This window comes from Saimiri boliviensis, chromosome 3, assembly GCF_048565385.1.
Source record: "Saimiri boliviensis isolate mSaiBol1 chromosome 3, mSaiBol1.pri, whole genome shotgun sequence".
Lineage (NCBI taxonomy): Eukaryota > Metazoa > Chordata > Mammalia > Primates > Cebidae > Saimiri > Saimiri boliviensis.
Genome location: NC_133451.1, coordinates 26,551,893 through 26,572,614, shown reverse-complemented (window position 1 = coordinate 26,572,614; position 20,722 = coordinate 26,551,893). Strand labels below are relative to the sequence as shown.

Below are 20,722 nucleotides of genomic sequence, written 5' to 3'. Positions count from 1 at the left end.
TTTTTGCATTCTTCTTGCATCATAAATGTATTCCTGTTTTCTGTACTATTTGCATAATCAGAAAACTATATCTTGGTGTCTCCCATATCAAAAATGTGATTAAACTTCTGAATTACCACTTACCCCTGCAACTGTTACTCTATTATTCTGCTTACCTTTATAGAAAAACGACTTCCAGGACCCAGACTTCAATATCCACCTATCCACTTGACATTTTCCATTGAATATGCTGTAAGCATTTATGGGGTAGACATGCCTAATAGCAATAACTTAAATTGTTGCTATAATTTGAGAGAATGATCCCGTATGACAGATGCACCCAAATATATGTTTGAGTTCTGAGCCAAGGAATCCGAGAGTGGCCAACCTGGAGATTCATTCCTTATCTATGAGGAACGTCTGAGCCCCCATCTCATCCCATGGAATCCAAGAAAGGATCTAGCCCCTTTGTTTTAGGTTCTATGGAGTTTGCCACGTGGAGGTTAGGGAGAGGGTGCTAAGTGAAAATGCCTTGTAAACTGTATGCCTTTTTTAAGCAGGAGGTGTGGTTCCTGTTTAGCCTGTAGACACTAGGCTCTGCAGCTCTCCTATCCAGCCCCCTGTCACTAGACCATCCTTTCTCTTAGTTACCCTAATAAAACCTCTACCTCAGCCTCCAGAGTAGCTTTGGGACTTTGAATTGGCAAATATCCATGATGTAAAGAAAGTGAAAATGTTTACTCAGTCTCATTTGCTAGTTCTGGGTTACCTCTTCAGCCTCTTGCACATGGTGCCATCCCTACTGAAGTTAATAGGCAACTAGCATGACAAAATTTCATGCTAAACTTGTCCACTAGACTCTTAATATTTCTTACTTTACATATACTAACTTGCACAATCCCTTACTAACTGCTTCAGCTGAATAATTAGAATTCATATTTCATTTTTGTCTTTCTTTCATACTTCACATCATCTTCACATCTAGCAGCAAATGCTCTTTTCTCTTCCATCAAAATGTGCCCTGACTTTGAATTATTTTCATGACCTCCACTGCTCACATTGTAGACTGAGCTGTATGATATCCTGCCTAAGTTAATTCAACAGCTCTTTGACTTGTCTTTCTCCCTCCACACATCTTGGCTTCAGAAACGCAATCAAGAAAAATACACAATATCCCAGGCAAGATTAGCAATAGCAGGGGTCACTTACCATCCTTACCATCTGTGGGGACAAAGAGGAAGAAAAGGATGAAAGAAAGGACCCTTTTCTAGTATCTTGATACCTAGAAGACAGTTTCAGTTTATAACCATAGTTCTATATGTGCATTTTCATAAAGTACCTGTGTTTATTGTGGACAATAATAATTTTTTTTTTTTTTTTTTTTTTTGCTATGAAGACATTGTATTAGGTCAAGCTACTTGCTATGAAAATGCTTTAAAACGCAGGAGGAGATGTAAAGACTCAAGTGTGTAGTGACAACGGCTATCAAAACACACTAAAAAAATCCACACTGCTTCCCCTTTTACCTAGAAAAGGAAGCTTCTAGGCTACCTCCTCCTCCTCCTCTGCACACTCCTCAAACTCCTCCTCCTCAGCTGTGGCATCTTGGTATTGCTGGTATTCTGACACCAGGTCATTCAGGTTGCTCTCGGCCTCGGTGAACTCCATCTCATCCATGCCCTCGCCCGTGTACCAGTGCAGGAAGGCCTTGTGCCTGAACATAGCTGTAAACTGCTCAGAGATGCATTTGAAGAGCTCTTGGATCACTGTGTTGTTACCAATGAAGGTGGCCGACATTTTTAGCCCCCGGGGTGGGATGTCACAGACGGCTGTTTTCACGTTGTGAGGGAGCCATTCAGCAAAGTAGCTGCTGTTCTTATTATGAATGTTGAACATTTGCTCATCCACCTCCCTCATGGACATGTGACCTCTAAAAATGGCAGCCACGGTTAGGTAGCGGCCATGACGGGGGTCACAGGCGGCCATCATATTCTTAGCATCAAACAGCTGCTGAGTGAGCTCAGCCACGGTCAGGGCCCGGTACTGTTTATTTTGTAACACCTAAGCTCTTTAAATGTTTTGACATGACAGTATATGATAAAAAGTAGAACTACTGAATTAACCAACTTGAAAACATCTTTTTTATTATATTTAATAGAAAAGAAGCATCTTGCACATGGAACTGTTAAATCATCTCTGAGCAGTTAAATCGGGACTGCTTTATCATGTTGGCAGCAGAAGCAAGTACAAAGGAAGGGTACATGCAGAAGTGCTTATGGTCGCATTTTGATTGTAATCACTGGTGAATGTGTGCATTTCTCTTGGCCAAACTATGTAAATCGGTTTTAAAATAAGTAAATAACACCATAACTTTTTGCTAGTATTTTAATCACATACATCTTAGAATCTCTTAGAGCATTATGCTTATCGTACTCTATTGCTCTGTGTCTCATGTTAAATTGAACATGTATCTCTGCCGCCATCTATAGCCACGGGTCTGTTGCCATTTTTTATTGTTTGTTTTGTTTTGAGATGGAGTTTTGCTCTTGTCACCCAGGATGGAGTGCAAGAACAGAGTGTTGGCTCACTGCAACCTCCATCTCCTGGATTCCAGTAATTCTCCTGCCTCAGCCTCTAGAGTAAGTGGGATTACAGGCGCCCAGCACCACTCCTGGCTAATTTTTTTTTTTTTGTATTTTTAGTAGAGATGGAGTTTTACCATGTTGACCAGGCTGGTCTCAAACCCTTGACCTCAGATGATCCACCCACCTCGGCCTCCCAAAGTGCTGGGATTATAGGCATGAGCCATCGCACCCAGCTGCCATTGTGTTTTTAAAGAAATTTTTGTTCCCACAAGAGGTTGGAATACATTTATTTCCTGATTGTTGTGGTATAGTATATTCTTGATAATCAAACTACTTGTGGCTTTGCCATTGTGTGTATGGACACACACAGTGGGACGGCTTGTAAATATGGACATGCAACAGATACTAGAAGGATGTCTCAGAACAGAGGGATTGTACTTATGAATGATGGTGTGCTCTTTGTTTCTTATGCTTTCGAGTTTTCCATAACGAGCATGGAAATGTGGGGAGAAAGGTTTCACTAAAAAGAAGTCAAGATAAACAGTACTTAAGACAAATGGACATGCTCTTGATTTAATTTAATAGTAAAGACAGCAGGAAAAAGTTGGGAAAAGCAAAATATAATTTTTGGTTAAATATGGTGGCTAACAACATGATAAAATATCAAGTATGAGGAACTACGTAGAATAATACAGTATCATTCCGTGTGTGTGTGTGTGTGTGTGTGTGTGTGTGTGTGCAAGTGCATAGATATACACATAGAAATGTACAGATAAAAACTGACTTTGGTCATATCCATTCTCCTGCTCCCTAAAAAAAGATACTGATTCTCCATTGAAGAATTCACCCCTCCCAATTATCCAGAATGTTGTCTCAGAGAGATTAATTCCTGATTAGTTTAGTATACCCCATACCTCAGTTCAAAAGATTTCTTTTGTAAATAGTCATTTCACCAGATTATAATCAATGTAGTAAGAGAATATTGAGACTTCTGGAGGTTAAAGAGGTCTTTTTCATTGTTGTTATTGCCTTGGTTTTTATTATTGTTTGGTAGTTTTATGGTGCTACTGTAAGTAACTGTTTGCATTTGACTTACACAGACAAAAATGGAAGCCCAGAAAAAATAGCATTCATGCTCTAAATATAAAGGTAGGCACACCCTACAGAAAAAAAACTGAGTAGAGACAGAGAAACAGAAAGCTGCTCACAATTATTTTACTTCCAAATCAATCTAAGCACAAAATGTCTGTCTACCTCTTGCTCATTCGGCTAATAAACCAGGCAATTTTCCTTATTTAAATGAATGTGATTTTAGTTTTCTTCTACTTAGAAAGCATGATTTGTAATTTTTTTCTTAAACTCTCAAAAAATCAAAACATATTAATCAATATATTGATATATATGTTTATACATACATGTGTTTATTTTGGTGATCATTTGATTTTTTTTATGAGGTGTATCTCATTCTACCTAGTGAATTCAATGTAAAACATGTATGTTTACCTTGATTCCCTGGGCAGATGTACATTTAAGTTTGGTTTCTGCACTTGAATTAGTTTACCATAGACTTCAGTAGTGTTTGTTCTAAAGTATAAATAACAGGTAATATTATCCTAGCATTGATACAGGTTATATTATATATATTATAAGGCAGTAAACTTCATCTTTCTTTACCCAAATAATGATAATAATAAAGAATGCATATCAGTCTCTGTGAGGCTTTCAGCAAAATCAATGCCTTAAAAATTTTTTTAACTACAGGAAACTTTGAATTTATGAAATATTTATGAGAAGTCACATCATGTCTACTGTGGTTCTCAGCTGTGACTCCAGCATATGGTTTGTAAATTGAAACAGGTGTGAGAGAACAGGTGGTCACAGCCGAGCAAAGGAAGGATTGGAATTTACTGTGGGAAGCAACAAGATAAAATAACACCATTGGCATTGAAGGCAACTTGCTGACTTCATGGCAGATCCTAAAAGATGCTCACGGGGAAAATACACATGACAACACTTGAGATGAAAGTATTGAGCCACTCAAGTCTAGATGTGGAAGTTGGGAAGCGATCAGGATGGTTTCCCATGGTGAGCAAATGCAGGTGAATCTTCATACTAAATTCGAGTGGTTTGCAACTCAATTGCATTAAAAGAACAAATGAATAAACCTTTCCTCCTACTTCTTTTAACAAAAAACTGGGCCAAAGAGGGCCTAGGGCCACTTTCACCTCTGTTACCCACACCATTTCTAAGAATAATTCCATATTCTGAATCCACGAACTCCAGGCATTAGAAAATTATTCCACAACTTTTTTTTTTTGAAGAGATGGATATAATGTTTTTCTGTTATTTCAGAAAAATGCCTTTAAAATAAGTCTTTTCAAAATGTCATATTATTTACCCAATACAGATAATAGAATATAGTATTTATGACTTTTAATCCTCACCCCATTCCCAGTATCTCATTCTATATTTATTCAAAGCTTAACAGTCCATATTAATAGAATGGAACAGTCCATACTAGTGGAATACAGTAAGAGCTAGAACATGTTTCTAGATGGATTTGGAATGAGCAACTGTATTTAAATTTAAATATGAGCTTTTATCTTTTAGATATACACAAAGTTTCAAAGCAAATATTTTAAGGAGTTAGATTTTAATAAAACTTCAAATAGAAATCTGAAAGGGGTAAGTCTTCGTAATTGTCTTGTTCTAATCCATACCCTGGCATACATTCAGGTGAAAATGTAACAAGAAGAAATAAATTGAGAATAACGAGAACTTATGGAAATAAAATTATTTATAGCAAAAATGAAAAGTTTAATGCAATAACTAGAAGATAAAGTTCTACAAATATACCAGAAGGTAGAGTCCCCCCAATATACATACATATGCCTATATGTATGTATTATATATCAAATATGTATTCACACATACAAGGGAAGAAACTAAGAAAAGACAAGCAGTCCAGTAGGTCTAATATTCATCAATATGTTTCAAGACAAAAACAAAGAACCCATAAAAATAGAGGAGAAGAAAGAAAGAGTGGTCAACAAAACAAGAAAAAACAAGTCATGGTAGAAAAAAAAAAAAAAAAAGTGCTTATTTCCAGATTGAAAGAGACCAAGTCGTCAGAAAAAAAATGAATGAGCCTAGACTGACACTAAGTACATTATAATGAAATTTCACAACACTGGGACACAGAAGATCTCACAAGCTGGGGCCGGGGAGAGAAGTTAAGACAACCACAACCACCACAAAAACATGATTCACACAAAATATGATTAGGAATAAAAATGGTGTGAAGCTAGAAGCTTCACAGTGATGAACACTTCAGAATTTTAAGAAGGAAAAAAAGATATTCATTCTTGGGTCTGCATCACACCTCAGTAAACTGCATCTTTTTCCTCTTTTATGAATTAAGAAGCCAAATGGAGTAAATACACAAAAAGAGTTTGATCATGAGATGAATCTACTTCATTCATCTCCTACAAAGGTCTAGACCTGGAAATGAGTATAGATGTCATTGTCATAGACAAATGTAATGCTTTTCTAGCCTAATGAGCCACCAAGCCAATACCTGAATACCTAGTAGGGTAAATAATATTATTGTGCCTTTATTTGATACAGCTGGGCAATGGGATTGTAGTTGAAGCACTTTGTGGGTTTATTTAATGGGATGACCCAGGCCAGTGGTTCTCAACCTGGGGTAATTTTGCCTCCAGGAAAAATTCACTGAGACATTTTTAGCTGCTAACACTGTTGGGAGTTACTTCTGGCATCCAGTGGGTTGAAGCCAAAGATGCTACTAAACATCTCACAATATGCAAGACAGTTTCTCATATCAAAGAATTATCTGGCTCCAAACATCAATGATGTCAAGATAGAGAAACCCTGATCCATAACTATAGTTTTCTGTATACATATTATATGAAAATAGATCTTAATTCCATATGCTAAATATTAAAATCAGGAATGAGTATCAACTTCTCAGGTGTAACTTCTATTATAAAATAGTTAATAACCACAGATAGCAACAGTTCCTTTATGAATGATTATGCATTGGAATGGAAGCTTTAATTGCTGCCATGGAGAACAAATGAGCTATCATTTAATTCCTTTTGCTATTGTTCTGTTTAATTTGGACTCTCTGTCTCTATGTCCTCCTTATGCCTGACCCTCCTGGAAGTAATCCCTCTCCATACACTTGGGCTAGTCCAATATATAACTCACTGGATCATAAGCCCTTGAATAGGAAGACAGATACAAACCAGTGCAGTGAAAGCTCTGTGTGGTGAGTGTCGACTTCCATTCGTCCAGCTTCTCTCCTCAAAGTTCTACCAGTTTATTTCACCTGATAAAGCAACACAGTCATAGATAGATGGGGAAGACATTGGAGAGGCCAGATGGCAATGTCTTCCCCTCTGGTCTGGGTTGTTGCTTCCTGCTCTGTTTCCTAGGGCTTTATTGCTTGGCTTGATGTATCTCACCAGGGGTTCTAATTCAGCTGGCTGTGCAACCTGTCAGTTCCTTTATAAATGATAAATTGTGATTCAGTATTAATGTTTTCTGTAAGCAACATCATTTTGTAAAGCAGGGCAAATTATGAAGCTGGAAGCCTTGTCAGAAACTATAAGGTAGTGCTCTATTTCGAGTTTCTTGACTTTGTGTTATTGAGGACCTGGAAAGTATTGGTTCAAAATCATCTTCTCTGTCTTATTGTGTTCTAACACTTTATGTAGTGAGTAATCTAGTTGAGTTCAAAACCCAGAAAACATTCTGGAAGGTAATTTGAAAGGAAGAAAGGAGAACTTGGATAAATGTAATATTTGTTTCCAAATTATTATATGAACAACAGCCTATATTTATAGCATATAGAAAATGATGTCTAAAAAGTAACTGGCAAATGAGCGTATATATGCATATGTACATGTATATGTATATGTGTTTATACATACATATACCCAAGCACACATGCAGATGTGCACACACACACACACACACACATGCGCACACACACACACACACACACACACACACACAAAATCTCCTAGTTCAGTATGTGTCCAAAGCATATTAGTTCATTTTCACAGACAGCACAGCTGAACCGGGATGTCGGGATGGTCCAGCTCTGTGGGGGAGGGGCATCTGCCATTACCAAGACACTCCACCACTACAGAGGTAGTTTGCCATTGCTGAGGCAGCCGCCATTACAGAGAGACTCCACCATTATAGAGGTGGGCCACCATTGCCGAGGCAGTTCTAACTACACCTGTATAAACAGGACTGCAGGGAAGTTCACATGTCAGCTGGGTGGAGCACACAGCAGCTCAGAAAATCCTCTGCAGGCAGACAGTGACTAGGCTGCCTCCTTGCTGTGCAGGGCAGCCCTGAAAAAAGGTAGCAGCACAATAGAAACTAATAAATAAAGCCCTAGCTCCCCAGGACAGAGCATCTGCACAAAAAGGGGTGGGGGGTAAGAGTTCTGCTGCAGCAGACTTAAACGTACTTGCCCAGCAGCTCTGAATGAACAACAGAGGTCGCAGCTCAGCACTTGAGCTTTTATAAAGGACAGACTATCTCCTCAAGCAGCTCCCTGATCCCTGTATATCCAAAGAGTCACCTCATAAAGGACTGCTCACACTGACATCAGGTGGATATCTTTTTGGGACAAAGATAGCAGAAGAAGAATATGGCAGCAACCCTTACTGTTCTGCTGCTGCTGCAGGTGATCCCCAGGCAAACAGGGCCTGGAGTGGACCTCAGCAGTCCTACAGCAGAAGGACCAGACTGTTAGAAGGAAAACTAAGAAACAGAAAGAAATAACTTCATTATCAACAAACTGGACATAGACTCAGAGACCCAATCTGAAAGTCAGCAACTACAAAGATGACAGGTAGATAAAGATGAGAAGAAACCAGCTTAAAAAGGATGAAAACACCTGAAACGAGAACACTTCTCCTCCTACAAGGGATCACAACTCCTCACCAGCAAGGGAACAAGGCTGGATGGAGAATGAGTGTGATGAAATGACAGAATCAGGCTTCAGAAGGTGGGTAATAAGAAACTTCTGTGAGCTAAAACAACATGTTCTAAGCCAATGCAAAGAAACTAAGAACCTTGAAAAAAGATTTGATGAAAAGCTAATGAGAATGGACAACTTAGAGAGAAATATAAGTGAATTGATGGAGCTGAAAAACACAACATGAGAACTTTGTGAAGCATGCACAAGTTTCAACAGCAGAATTGACCAAGCAGAAGAAAGAATATCAGAGGCTGAAGATCAACTCAATGAAATAAAACAAGAAGGCAAGATTAGAGAAAAAAGGATAAAAAGGCATGAACAAAGTCTCCAAGAAATGTGGGACTATGTGAAAAGACCTAATCTACGTTTGATAGGTGTACCTGAATGTGACAAAGAGAATGATTCCAAGCTGGAAAATACTATTCAGGATATTATCCAGGAAAATTTTCCCAACCTAGAAAGGCAGGCCAGTATTCAAGTCCAGAAAACACAGAGAACACCACAAAGATATTCCTCAAGAAGAGCAACCCCAAGGCACATAATCATCATATTCACCAGGGTTGAAATGAAGGAGAAAATGCTAAGGGCAGCCAGAGACAAAGGCTGGGTTACTCACAAAGGGAAGCCCATCAGACTTACAGCAGATCTGTCATCAGAAACCCTACAAGCCAGAAGAGAGTGGGGGCCAATATTCAACATCCTTAAAGAAAAGAACTTTCAACCCAGAATTTCATATCCAGCTAAACTAAGCTTAATAAGTGAAGGAAAAATAAAATCCTTTGTGAACAAGCAAGTACTCAGAGATTTCATCACCACCAGGCCTGCTATACAAGAGCTCCTGAAAGAGGCTCTACACATAGAAAGAAACAACCAGTACCAGCCACTCCAAAAACATACCAAATATTAAAGAGCATCAACACAATGAAGAATCTGCATAAACTAATGAGCAAAACAGCCAGCTAGCATCAAAATGGCAGTATCAAATTCACATATAACAATATTAACCCTAAATGTAAATGGACTAAATGCCCCAATCAAAAGAACAGACTAGCAAATTGGATAAAAAGCTAAAACCCCTTGGTGGGCTGTATCCAGGAAACTCATCTCACATGCAAGGATACACAAAGGCTCAAAATAAAGGGATGGAGGAAGATTTACCAAGCAAATGGAGAGAGAAAAAAAAAAAAAAAGCAGGTGTTGCAATTGCAATTCTCATCTCTGATAAAATAGACGTTAAAGCAACAAAGATCAAAAGAGACAAAGAAGGACATTACATAATGGTAAAAGGATCACTGCAACAAGAAGAGCTAATGATCCTAAAATATATATGCACCCAATACAGGAGCACCTGGATACATAAGGCAAGTTCTTAATGACTTACAAAGAGACTTAGACTCCCACACAATGATAGTGGGAGATTTTAATATCCCATTGTCAGTATTAGACAGATCAACCAGACAGAAAATTAACAAGGATATCCAGGACTTAAACTCAGATCTGGAACAAGCAAACCTACTAGATATTTACAGAACTCTCCACCCCAAATCCACAGAATATACATTCTTCTCAGCACCATACCACATGTACTCTAAAACTGACCACATAATTAGAAGTAAATTACTCCTCAGCAAATGCAAAAGAATGGAAATCATAACAGTCTCTCAGACCACAGTGCAATCAAGTTAGAACTCAGAATGCAGAAACTAACTCAGATCCGCACAGCTTCATGGAAACTGAACAACTGGCTCTTTACTGTTGACTGGATAAACAATTAAATGAAGGCAGAAATAAAGGTCTTCTTCGAAACCAATGAGTATGAAGACCCAACATACCAGAATCTCTGGGACACGTTTAAAGCAGTCTCTAGAGGAAAACATATAGCAATAAATGCCCACATGAGAAACAAGGAGAGACCTAAAATCAACACACTATCATCAAAAATGAAAGAGCTAGAGGAGCAAGATCAAAAACACTCAAAACCTAGCAGAAGACAAGAAATAACTAAGAACAGAGCAGAACTGAAGGAGATAGACACACAAAAACCCTTCAAAAAATCAATAAATCCAAGAGTTGGTTTTTTGAAAAGATCAACAAAATAGCTAGACCACTAGTCATATTAATAAAAAAGAAAAAAGAGAATAATCAAATAGATGCAATAAAAAACAATAAAGGGGATATCACCACAGATTCCACAGAAATTCAAACCATCGTCAGAGATTATTACAAACAACTCTATGCACCTAAACTAGTAAACCTGGAAGAAATGGATAATTCCTGAACACTTGCCTCCTCCCAAGCCTAAACCAGGAAGAAGTTGAAACCCTGAATAGACTAATAACAAGGTCTGAAGTTGAGTCAGCAATTAAGAGCCTACCACCCCAAAAAAGGCCAGGTCCAGTTAGGTTCACAGCCGAATTCTACCAGACATACAAAGAGAAGCTGGTACCATTCCTTCTGAAACTATTCCAAACAATCCAAAAAGAGGGAATCCTTCCCAAATCATTTTATGAGACCAACATCATCCTGACACCAAAACCTGGCAGAGACTCAGCAAGAAAAACAAACTTCAGGCCAATATCCATGATGAACATAAATGCAAAAATCTTCAATAAAATACTGGCAAACTAATTGCAACAGCACATAAAAAGCTTATCCATCATGATCAAGTAGGTTTTATCCCAGGGATGCAAGGCTGGTTCAACATAAGCAAGTTTTCTATAAAAGTAATTCGTCACATAAACAGAACCAAAGACAAAAGCCACATGATTAACTCAATCGATGCAGAGAAGGCCTTTGACAAAATTCAACAGCCTTTTATGCTAAAAACCCTCAATAAACTAGGTATTGATGAAATGTATCTCAAAATAATAAAAGCTATTTACGACAAACCAACAGTCAATATTATACTGAATGGGCAAAAACTGGAAGCATTCCCTTTGAAATCTGGCACTAGACAATGATGCCCTCTCTCACCACTCCTATTCAATATAGTATTGGAAGTTCTAGCTAGAGCAATCAGGCAAGAAAAAGAAATAAAGGGAATTCAAACAGGAAAGGAGGAAGTCAAATTGTCTCTATTTGCAGACAACATGATTGTATATCTAGAAGACCCCAACGTCTCAGCCCCAAATCTCCTGAAACTGATAGGCAACTTCAGCAAAGTCTCAGGATACAAAATCAACGTGCAAAAATCACAAACATTCCTATACACCAATAACAGACTTAAAGAGAGGCAAATCAAGAACGAACTGCCATTCGCAATTGTTACTAAGAGAATAAAATACCTAGGAATACAACTAACAAGGAATGTAAAGGACCTCTTCAAGGAGAACTACAAACCACTGCTCAAGGAAGTAAGAGAGGACACAAACAGATGGAGAAACATTCCATGTTCATGGTTAGAAAGAATCAATATTGTAAAAGTGGCCATGCTGCCCAAAGTAATTTACAGATTCAGTGCTATTCCCATCAAGCTACCAATGACCTTCTTCACAGAACTGGGAAAAAAAACCACCTTAAACTTCATATAGAACCAAGAGAGCCTGCATAAACAAGTCAATTCTAAGCAAAAAGAACAAAGTGGGAGGCATCACACTACTATACTTCAGAGTATGCTACAAAGCTACACTAATCAAAACAGCATGGTACTGGTACCAAAACAGAGATATAGACCAATGGAACAGAACAGAGGCCTCAGAGGCAACCCAACACATCTATAATCATCTGATCTTTGACAAACCTGACAAAAACAAGCAATGGGGAAAGGAGTCCCTGTTTAATAAATGGTGCTGGGAAAATTGGCTAGCCATGTGAATGGCTGGACCCCTGACACCTTACACTAAAATTAACTCCAGATGGATTAAAGACTTAAAAATAAGACCTAATACCATACAAACCCTAGAAGAAAATACAGGCAAACCATTCAGGTGTAGGCAAGGACTTCATGACCAAAACACTAAAAGCATTGGCAACAAAAGCCAAAATAGACAAATGGGACCTAATCAAACTCTGCAGCTTCTGTACAACACAAGAAACAGTTGTTAGGTGAATTGGCAACCAAGAGAATGAGAAAAATTTTTGCAGTCTACCCATCTGACAAAGGGCTGATATCCAGAATTTACAAAGAACTAAAACAGATCTACAAGAAAAAAACAAACAAGCCCATTCAAAAATGGTCAAAGGATATGAACAGGCACATTACAAAAGAAGACATACATGAGGCCAACAAACTTATGAAAAAGTGCTCATCATCACTGGTCATTAGAGAAATGCAAATCAAAACCACATTGAGATACCATCTCACACTGGTTAGAATGGGGATCATTAAAAAATCTAGAGACAACAGATGCTGGAAAGGATGTGGAGAAATAGGAACACTTTTACACTGTTGGTGGGAGTGTAAATTAGTTCAGCCATTGTGGAAGACAGTGTGGCAATTCCTCAAGGACCTAGAAATAGCAATTCCATTTGACCCAGCAGTCCCATTACTGGGTACATATTCAAAGGATTATAAATCATTCTATTATAAGGACACATGCACATGCATGTTTATTGCAGCACTGTTTACAATAGCAAAGACCTGGAACCAACCCAAATCCCCATTGATGATAGACTGGACAAGGAATGCGTGGCACATATACACCATGCAATATTATGCAGCCATAAAAAATGGTGAGTTTATGTCCTTTGTAGGGACATGGATGAACCTGGAAACCATGGTTCTCAGCAAACTGACACAAGAACAGAAAATCAAACACCTCATGTTCTCACTCATAGGTGGGTGTTGTACAATGAGAACACATGGACACAGGGAGGGAAGCATCACACACTGAGGTCTGTCAGATGGAAATAGAGGAGAGACAGCAGGGGGTGGGGAGTTGGGAGAGATAGCATGGGGAGAAATGCCAGATATAGGTGATGGGGAGGAAGGCAGTAAATCACACTGCCATGTGTGTACCTATGCAAGAATCTTGCATGTTCTTCACATGTACCCCCAAAACCTAAAATTTAATTAAAAAAATAAAAATAAAAATAAAGCTACCCTGTAAAAAAAAAAAAAAAAAAAGGAAAACCAACTGTATGCCTGTGGTATAGGCTGACCTAGTAAGCTATTCACAACTGGTCTGCTGTTCTCCAGCCAAGACATGCATTCTATTTTACCTTCTCCGGAGACTAAACCTTGCGTCCATTTAAGGGAACAGAGAACATAACCCCTACAATACACACAATAGCGGCATGAAAATAGAGATACAATTTCTCGAATTAACTCTTGATTTATCCTACTAACATTAGCCTTTACCCTACTAGTGGGATATCTGGTGCTTTGAATTCCTGAGCCTTCTGGTAATTCCACAGCATAAGCCAGGTTGTCCCTCAGCTTTCCCTACTGCTGGTTTAGGATTCAAGGTTTGGACATCTGACATACCATTTTCTGTACCTCTACATTTTTTTTTAACTTTCACAATCTTTTTGTTTTGTCTTCTCTCCCGTTCTCTGGTATTGGTAGTATTGTTTTTTACATAATTATTTTACTATGAGTTTAGTGTGGTTTCAGGAGGGAATTAAATTAGATTTGTAAAAATGATCTGCCATCTTTATAATGGTGTTCTGCTTGAAACTTTAAATGAGATGATTCTACAGGAAGATAATTTGATATAAAAATGTGCTGGGTATGGTGGTTCATGCCTGTAATCCTAGTACTTTAGGAGGCCAAGGTGAGAGGATCAATTGAGCCTAGGAGTTCCAGACCAGCTTGGGCAACATAATGAGAATTCCTTGTCTCTATGAAAAATTTAAAAGAGGCATGGTGGTGTGTACCTGTAGCCCCAGCTACTAGGCAGGCTGAGGTGGGAGAATTACTTGAATTTGGGAAGTAGAGGCTATAGAGAGCTATGATGGCACCACTGCACTCCAACCTAGGTAACAAAGCAAGACCCTGTCTTAAGCAAACAAGCAAAAAAGGTCCATCTCTAAACTGAGACTATGACAATCATTAGAACCTTAAAGGTTGTATTAGCTTGGCCAGAATATGAAAACACAAATTTGCGCAGAGTATAAAATGCAAATTAGTTAATAATTCTAAAGGTGTTTTTAGTATGTGACTTCCAGTATAAAAGGTTCACACAACACAATAAAAAAAAATTCAACCTGCCACCCTGACACATACAAACCCAAAATTAAGAATCATGCCTGAGAATTTTTATGGTTTCTCATTCTTAGTGAGGAAAGGCCAAAATCTGACCATTAAAATCTCCTATAGTCACATCACATTCCATATTTGAACTCAGTTTCTCCAATTTATATATTGTACTCTACGCAAGCTGAACTACTTAATTTTCTTTATAGCTACTTAGAATTTTTCCAGCGCCATGACTGTGCCCATGAGTTTCCTGTACTTTAAAATGCCTTTCTTTATGAAAGTATCCAAGACTCTTCTGGGAGCAGTTTTTTCCACCTCTGAACTCATATATCAGTTCATCTTAGTGAGAAACATGTTAGGGATATTTGTACATCGTTATCTTTCCCTAGTAGACTACAAGCTCCTTGAGTAGAGCAACGTCTTTTTTCAGCTTTCAATCTCTAAGGCCCCTCTCACATCCAGAACTTAGAAAAAAAGTGAAGCATAGAATCCATCTTCAATACATTGGTTGAATAATGTTGTTGGACTTTGTACCTTCAAATTGTGTGGCAAGAATTAGTAATGATTTTTGTATTTTTTGAGACAGGGTCTCTCTCTGTCACCCAGGCTGGAGTGCAGTGGCATGATCTTGGCTCACTGCAACTTCCACCTCCTGGATTCAAGATATTCCCGTGTCTCAGACCCCCAAGTACCTGGGATTACAGGCGCACACCACCATGCCAGATCCATTTTTCTGTATTTTTAGTAGAGACAGGGTTTTACCATGTTGGCCAGGCTGGTCTTGAACCCCTGACTTCAAATGATCTGCTCCCCTTGGCCTCCCAAAGTGCTGGGATTACAGGCATGAGCCATTGCTCCAGGCCTAATAGTGATCTAATTCAATATATATTCCTAGTCTTGCTCAGTAAGAAAATGTTTAATTTTATCTGGATAAATGGACAAAGTGAAGTGAACTTTTCTCTCTAGCACTGGTAGCTATGTGATCATCTGATAAATTCTAGCAGATAAGATGTAAATTACACAATATATCCAGAGATAATGAAGAAGAATGTCTCATGCTTTAACAACAACAACAAAAAAACTCTTTAAAAAATTGTTTGTTACTGATTTTTGCGGTTCTATATATTCTGGTACAAATTCTTTATCAGATATGTGTCCTGAAAATGTTTGCTGCTACTGTGTAGTTTGACTTTTTTAATCAGTCATTTCTTTTGGTGAATGCATGCTCTTAGCTTCAGGTCAAATGTATTCAACTTTTTATTTATAGTTGGTGCATTTTGTGTTCTGTTTAAAAAATTTAGTCAAAGATATGAAGATATTCTCCAATGTTTAATTTTCAAAGTTTTTGTTAATTTTTATATTTAGGTCTGTTAACTTCTGGCTTAGTAATTATTCCTAAGTATATGGATATAATAAACACTGCTTATTAACACTTTTTAAAGCTTGATTTTATTACCACTTCTACCAATTTATCCTGGTAGCACTTCCTAATAAATCATTTTCACATGGATCCTTTTCCCAGGACTTACTACTTCAGAAACCGAAGAAAGGCGTGCTCCTGAGTAAGTGTTCTGCTGCATAGAGTTGACAGATTGATTTTGTTTTCTTGTTTCTTCGAGGATAGCATAGCATTGCCTCTTTGCTGTAAATCAATGCAATGGGCTTCATATGCCAGTTTTCAATCTAATAGTTGTCCTAATAGGTAGACTGCATTTTCTTTCTGGCTGTTTTTGAAACATTTTCTTTGACTTTGGTGTTTGCAGGAGCACGTTGGTTGTCAGGAAAAAGATTTATTTTCATCAGTTTTTCTCAGAATTTATTGGTTTTTGTTTTGTTTTGTTTTGTTTTGTTTTGTAATGAAGACTCCTTGTCTTTAATAAGCTCTGGAAAATTGTCAACTCTGATTTCTTTGAAGATTTCCTGAAGTATATTCTGAATACAATATTTCCCTCTGGAGCTATTAGAAATACATCACATCTTCTAAAGTTTTATTCCTTGGACCTTTGTCTTCTTATATTTTCTTTCTTTCATATTTTTAATTTTGTATAGTTGTCTCACATCAACTTCAATTTCACTAATACTCTTCAACAATGTCATTTTTTTTAAATTAGGATATTTTTAATTTATAGAAGGTCTGTTTCAGGATGTTTCAAATCTATTTTTCATTCATTGTATCCTCTCATGCTAGTGTTTCAATTCCTTCTTTCATAATTGTCTGCTTGCTTGCTTTATATTGTCTTTCTGAATGTATTTCTATTACCGTAAGCTCTTTGGCCTGGGAATACCTTTGGGAATGCCTGACAAGAGAAATTTTACATTTATTTGCTTTTGCTGATTCCTCAGAAGTTTCACATTTTACCTGCTTGAGAGGGGAGCCTCCTCCTCTCCCTTCTTGACTCCCTCCCCGTCTCTCCCAGCCTCTCCTTTGTCTTTCCCTCCTTTTCTCTCTTTCTCTCTTTCTCTTCCTCTGCCCCGACTCCTTGTTCTGAGTGTTACAAAAACACATGGGCAGTATAAAATCAAACCACAAATCTAAAGGAGGTATAAACTTAGGTTTTCTAAATCTCAAGTTAGATTTTTTTTTTGACTGAATGCCAAACAGATATACAGATTTCAAAAAATACATATATCTTTGTTGTAACTGTGGTTTTTAATCACTTTCCCAAGGCGGAGGGTGGTTAGTCTACATTTTACTGGAAGTGCAGACACGAAGTCTTTGCTTTTATCTCCCTGCCTGGTAAAAGTCTGTGTTTTAGTTTTTCTAACCCCCAAATCAGCATTAAAACCTGACCCTACTAGTTAAAAAGAAAAATACAATTACATCCACATGCGCCCATCCTTGCCCCAGATGCAGCTGCGGCTTAAGCTCAAATCCTAATTGCTCTGGCTTTCATTTATCTCTTGGTTTGACGTACTACTAGAGTTTCTTTCCTTTCTTCTTATCTTTCTTTTCTCCTTTTTGTTCTTCCTTTATTCCCAGCTCAGGTAACATTCAATATAAATTTTATTAAAAGTTTTGCAGCATTTCTAAGTGCCGGAGGGTTTAATTCTGGAAGGATGTCAGTTTTTATTTCCTATCATAAACCTGGAACCACAATCTGCACCATTTTAACTTTAAAACTGGAAATCAATACCATTTTTCTCATCACTAAGGCCTGTTTCAGAAACGTGAGTTTATGCATGTGATGATTCAAATAGGCTCTTCCTAGGGCTCTGCTCTTGCGTTGCTCCAGGGCAGAGAGCATTATGTGAAATTGACACTCTTGCAGAGCAGTTACATAACTCACCCAAGCTAAGCACTAGCCATGGGAAAGACACAACACAAGGCAGGCATGTAAGGTCCCTGCCCCTCAACACCAGGCCTTTTGCACACATGACATTATTGTTACTTTCTTTACAAATACATTACTTTCTGCTTTCTTTGAAAGTAGAATACATAGAAAAAAAACAAACAAAAAAGCAACAAAAGCTGTGGTTTGGGGACATAAAGAGACAAAGTTTTGTCCCCTGGCTTAGACATTTACTGAATCTAACAATGTTAAGTGGGCAAACCAAAACACTACCTGATTCAGCCTCAGGTTGCTCATTAAAAAAAAAAATTAAAAATGAAAAAAAGGTAATATTAACTTATCTGTGTTGCTGTGATCAACAGACCTAGTGCCTGCAAAATATTTTTACAAAATTTTTATACATAAGATAATAATATTATTGTAATAATCTATATTAGTAGTAATGGTGGCTTATAGTAGTAAAATTATTATTAAAAACAATGCTTTCTTAAATCCCTTTTCTCTCACCTGCTATTGCATCTATGATAAAATAGGCACATCATATCACTAGCCAAATTATTTTCAATGCATGCTCCTGTTTGATTTACCAGTGAGTATCTTTTCTTACCTATTAAAATATAAATAAAATCATTATTGTACCTACTATAAACCCTGATTTTAATTCCTAAAGCATTTTGCATCAAAACTTTCTAAATGCTTCCTGGTTTTTTGCATTCTGTACCTTATTTTTTAAAGTTAGTAAATACGGTCTAATGTAGCTCTGGTTACTTGATTTTCAAAATTCAGTCTAACAAGGCAATTTTCATTTTTATTTAAAAAAAAAAAAGAAAGCTGAAATTTGCCCAACAACTTCTCCCAGCACAAATACTCAAAGCTTGATCTTCTTACGACCCTGCGTAGAGTTTAGACACATGACTAGTACTTCACACGGAATTCAAAAAGAGGGAGAACCAGCACTTGATAAGAAAAATTGATTTTCTTTTTCAAATCTCTTTCAATAACATTCACTAACTTGTTTCTCTCTTGTCCTACAACACCACTGTTGGCTTAAAGGCCTTTATGGATTTTTTTTTTTTCCATATAACAACAACCACATCTTTCGTGGTCAAAATGCCATTGCACCTCATCTTTGAGGATAAACAGTTCCTGCTCTGATTCTGTATCTTGTATCTTGCTTGTCTTTTATCAAACTGCTCTACCATCGGCCATCCAAGTCACCTGATCTCAATCTTCCCATTTCGGGTCTTACTGATTCTCATTGTGTTTCTGCTTTTAATCTCAGAGCGCAGCCTATCAGGCAACTCTTCTCAGACAACCTCATATAAACATTCCGTGTTTCTCACCTGAATGTTTATAACGTAATTATTTTTATATTTTAACAAAATGACATGGCTTCTATTATTATTTCATATAGATACAAAATTTAAAAAATCTTAATTTTTGTCTCATCATTTTATAGGGCTACTGTCCTGCTGCAGATCATAGTATACCCAAGAATTAATTAAATAGTACGCTATTTATTTATCCATTGCTTTATCAAATACAAAATGCTTTCAAGTAGTTTTATTTTTTTGATCACAGTTACAATCCTGAGGTACATAGAACAGGTTTTAAAAACTGATTTTTTCATGTCTTTTAAAGATAAAAAATAACTGTAACCCAGGGTTTATGCAGCTCACCAAAGCTCTCTCTAGTAATAGATGCAACTGACGTTGAAGCCCATATTTTCTGACTCTTTACCGTCTGTGCCTCATATTACATTATTTACTTCATATGCAGATTTTAAAGTGCATGCTTTAAAATTTTGAATATTGAGATAATCAGTACAGATTCTCAATACCCTAAAAGCTATTCCTAATTAGGCTTCAAAAAATGAACTTGGCATGATATAACAGGGAAGAGCAAAGGATTTTTAATCAGACAAAGCTAGATTTGGACTCTGATTCTATTAATCAATCACTGAGTTATCTTCTGTCCCAGGTATTTATGCAAGGCTAATCATATTTATGATATGTAAGTTATTGTTAAATTCATACCTATGAAATGAATCATACTTATGATATGAAAGTTATTGACTGAATGACAAAGATAAGCATTGCATCTGGAAAATAGCAAATAATTAATAAGTGGTACTACTATTTTATTATCTTTTAGCTCAGTCGGATCTTAGAAAATTTTTGAAGTAGGAAGCTGATTTTGAACTCTGAGCTCCAATATTATCCCACCTATACATATGTCTCTACATCCAACTTGCTACACTATATTCCATCAAAATTTTTTGTTGTTGTTCCTCTTTTGGTCATCTCCATATAAAACATAGACTGTAAGGATTAGAAGGGAATTTTGAAGCATTTTATCCAACACATCAGTTTCATCATGGAAAATCAGGTTAAATGGCTCAAACAGGGAGAAATGATGACTGGTATGAACTTTGGATATGGCCTAACCTGGAAGTCGGTGTATTTCATAAGTGGTACAAGGCTTTACAAAGGGAACACAGCCTAGAGTCCATTCCTCTGTGCTGTCTTTTTTGGAAGGGGAAGGAGATGCTGCAATCATATCTCAGGCAATCTCCCATTTCACTTGTGTTAAGGCCATTCTTAGTCTCCCCATTTTCTTTTCTTTCTTTCTTTCTTTTTTCTTTTCTTTTTTTTTTTTTTTTTAAAGACGAGGTTTCACCAGGTTGGTCAGGCTGGTCTTGAACTCC

At 37.3% G+C, this 20,722-nt stretch overlaps 1 protein-coding gene across 1 annotated transcript in view; it reads right to left on the bottom strand.

Annotated features, from left to right (window-relative positions):
• Positions 1–1,521: 1,521 nt before the first annotated feature.
• The window catches only part of LOC101048520 (tubulin beta chain-like), a 35,044-nt gene continuing 15,843 nt past the window's right edge, over positions 1,522–20,722 (bottom strand). The window contains exon 3 of the mRNA XM_003927541.2: positions 1,522–2,040. Coding sequence (XP_003927590.2) covers positions 1,522–2,040 — 519 coding nt within the window. The remainder of the gene's footprint in view (positions 2,041–20,722) is intronic.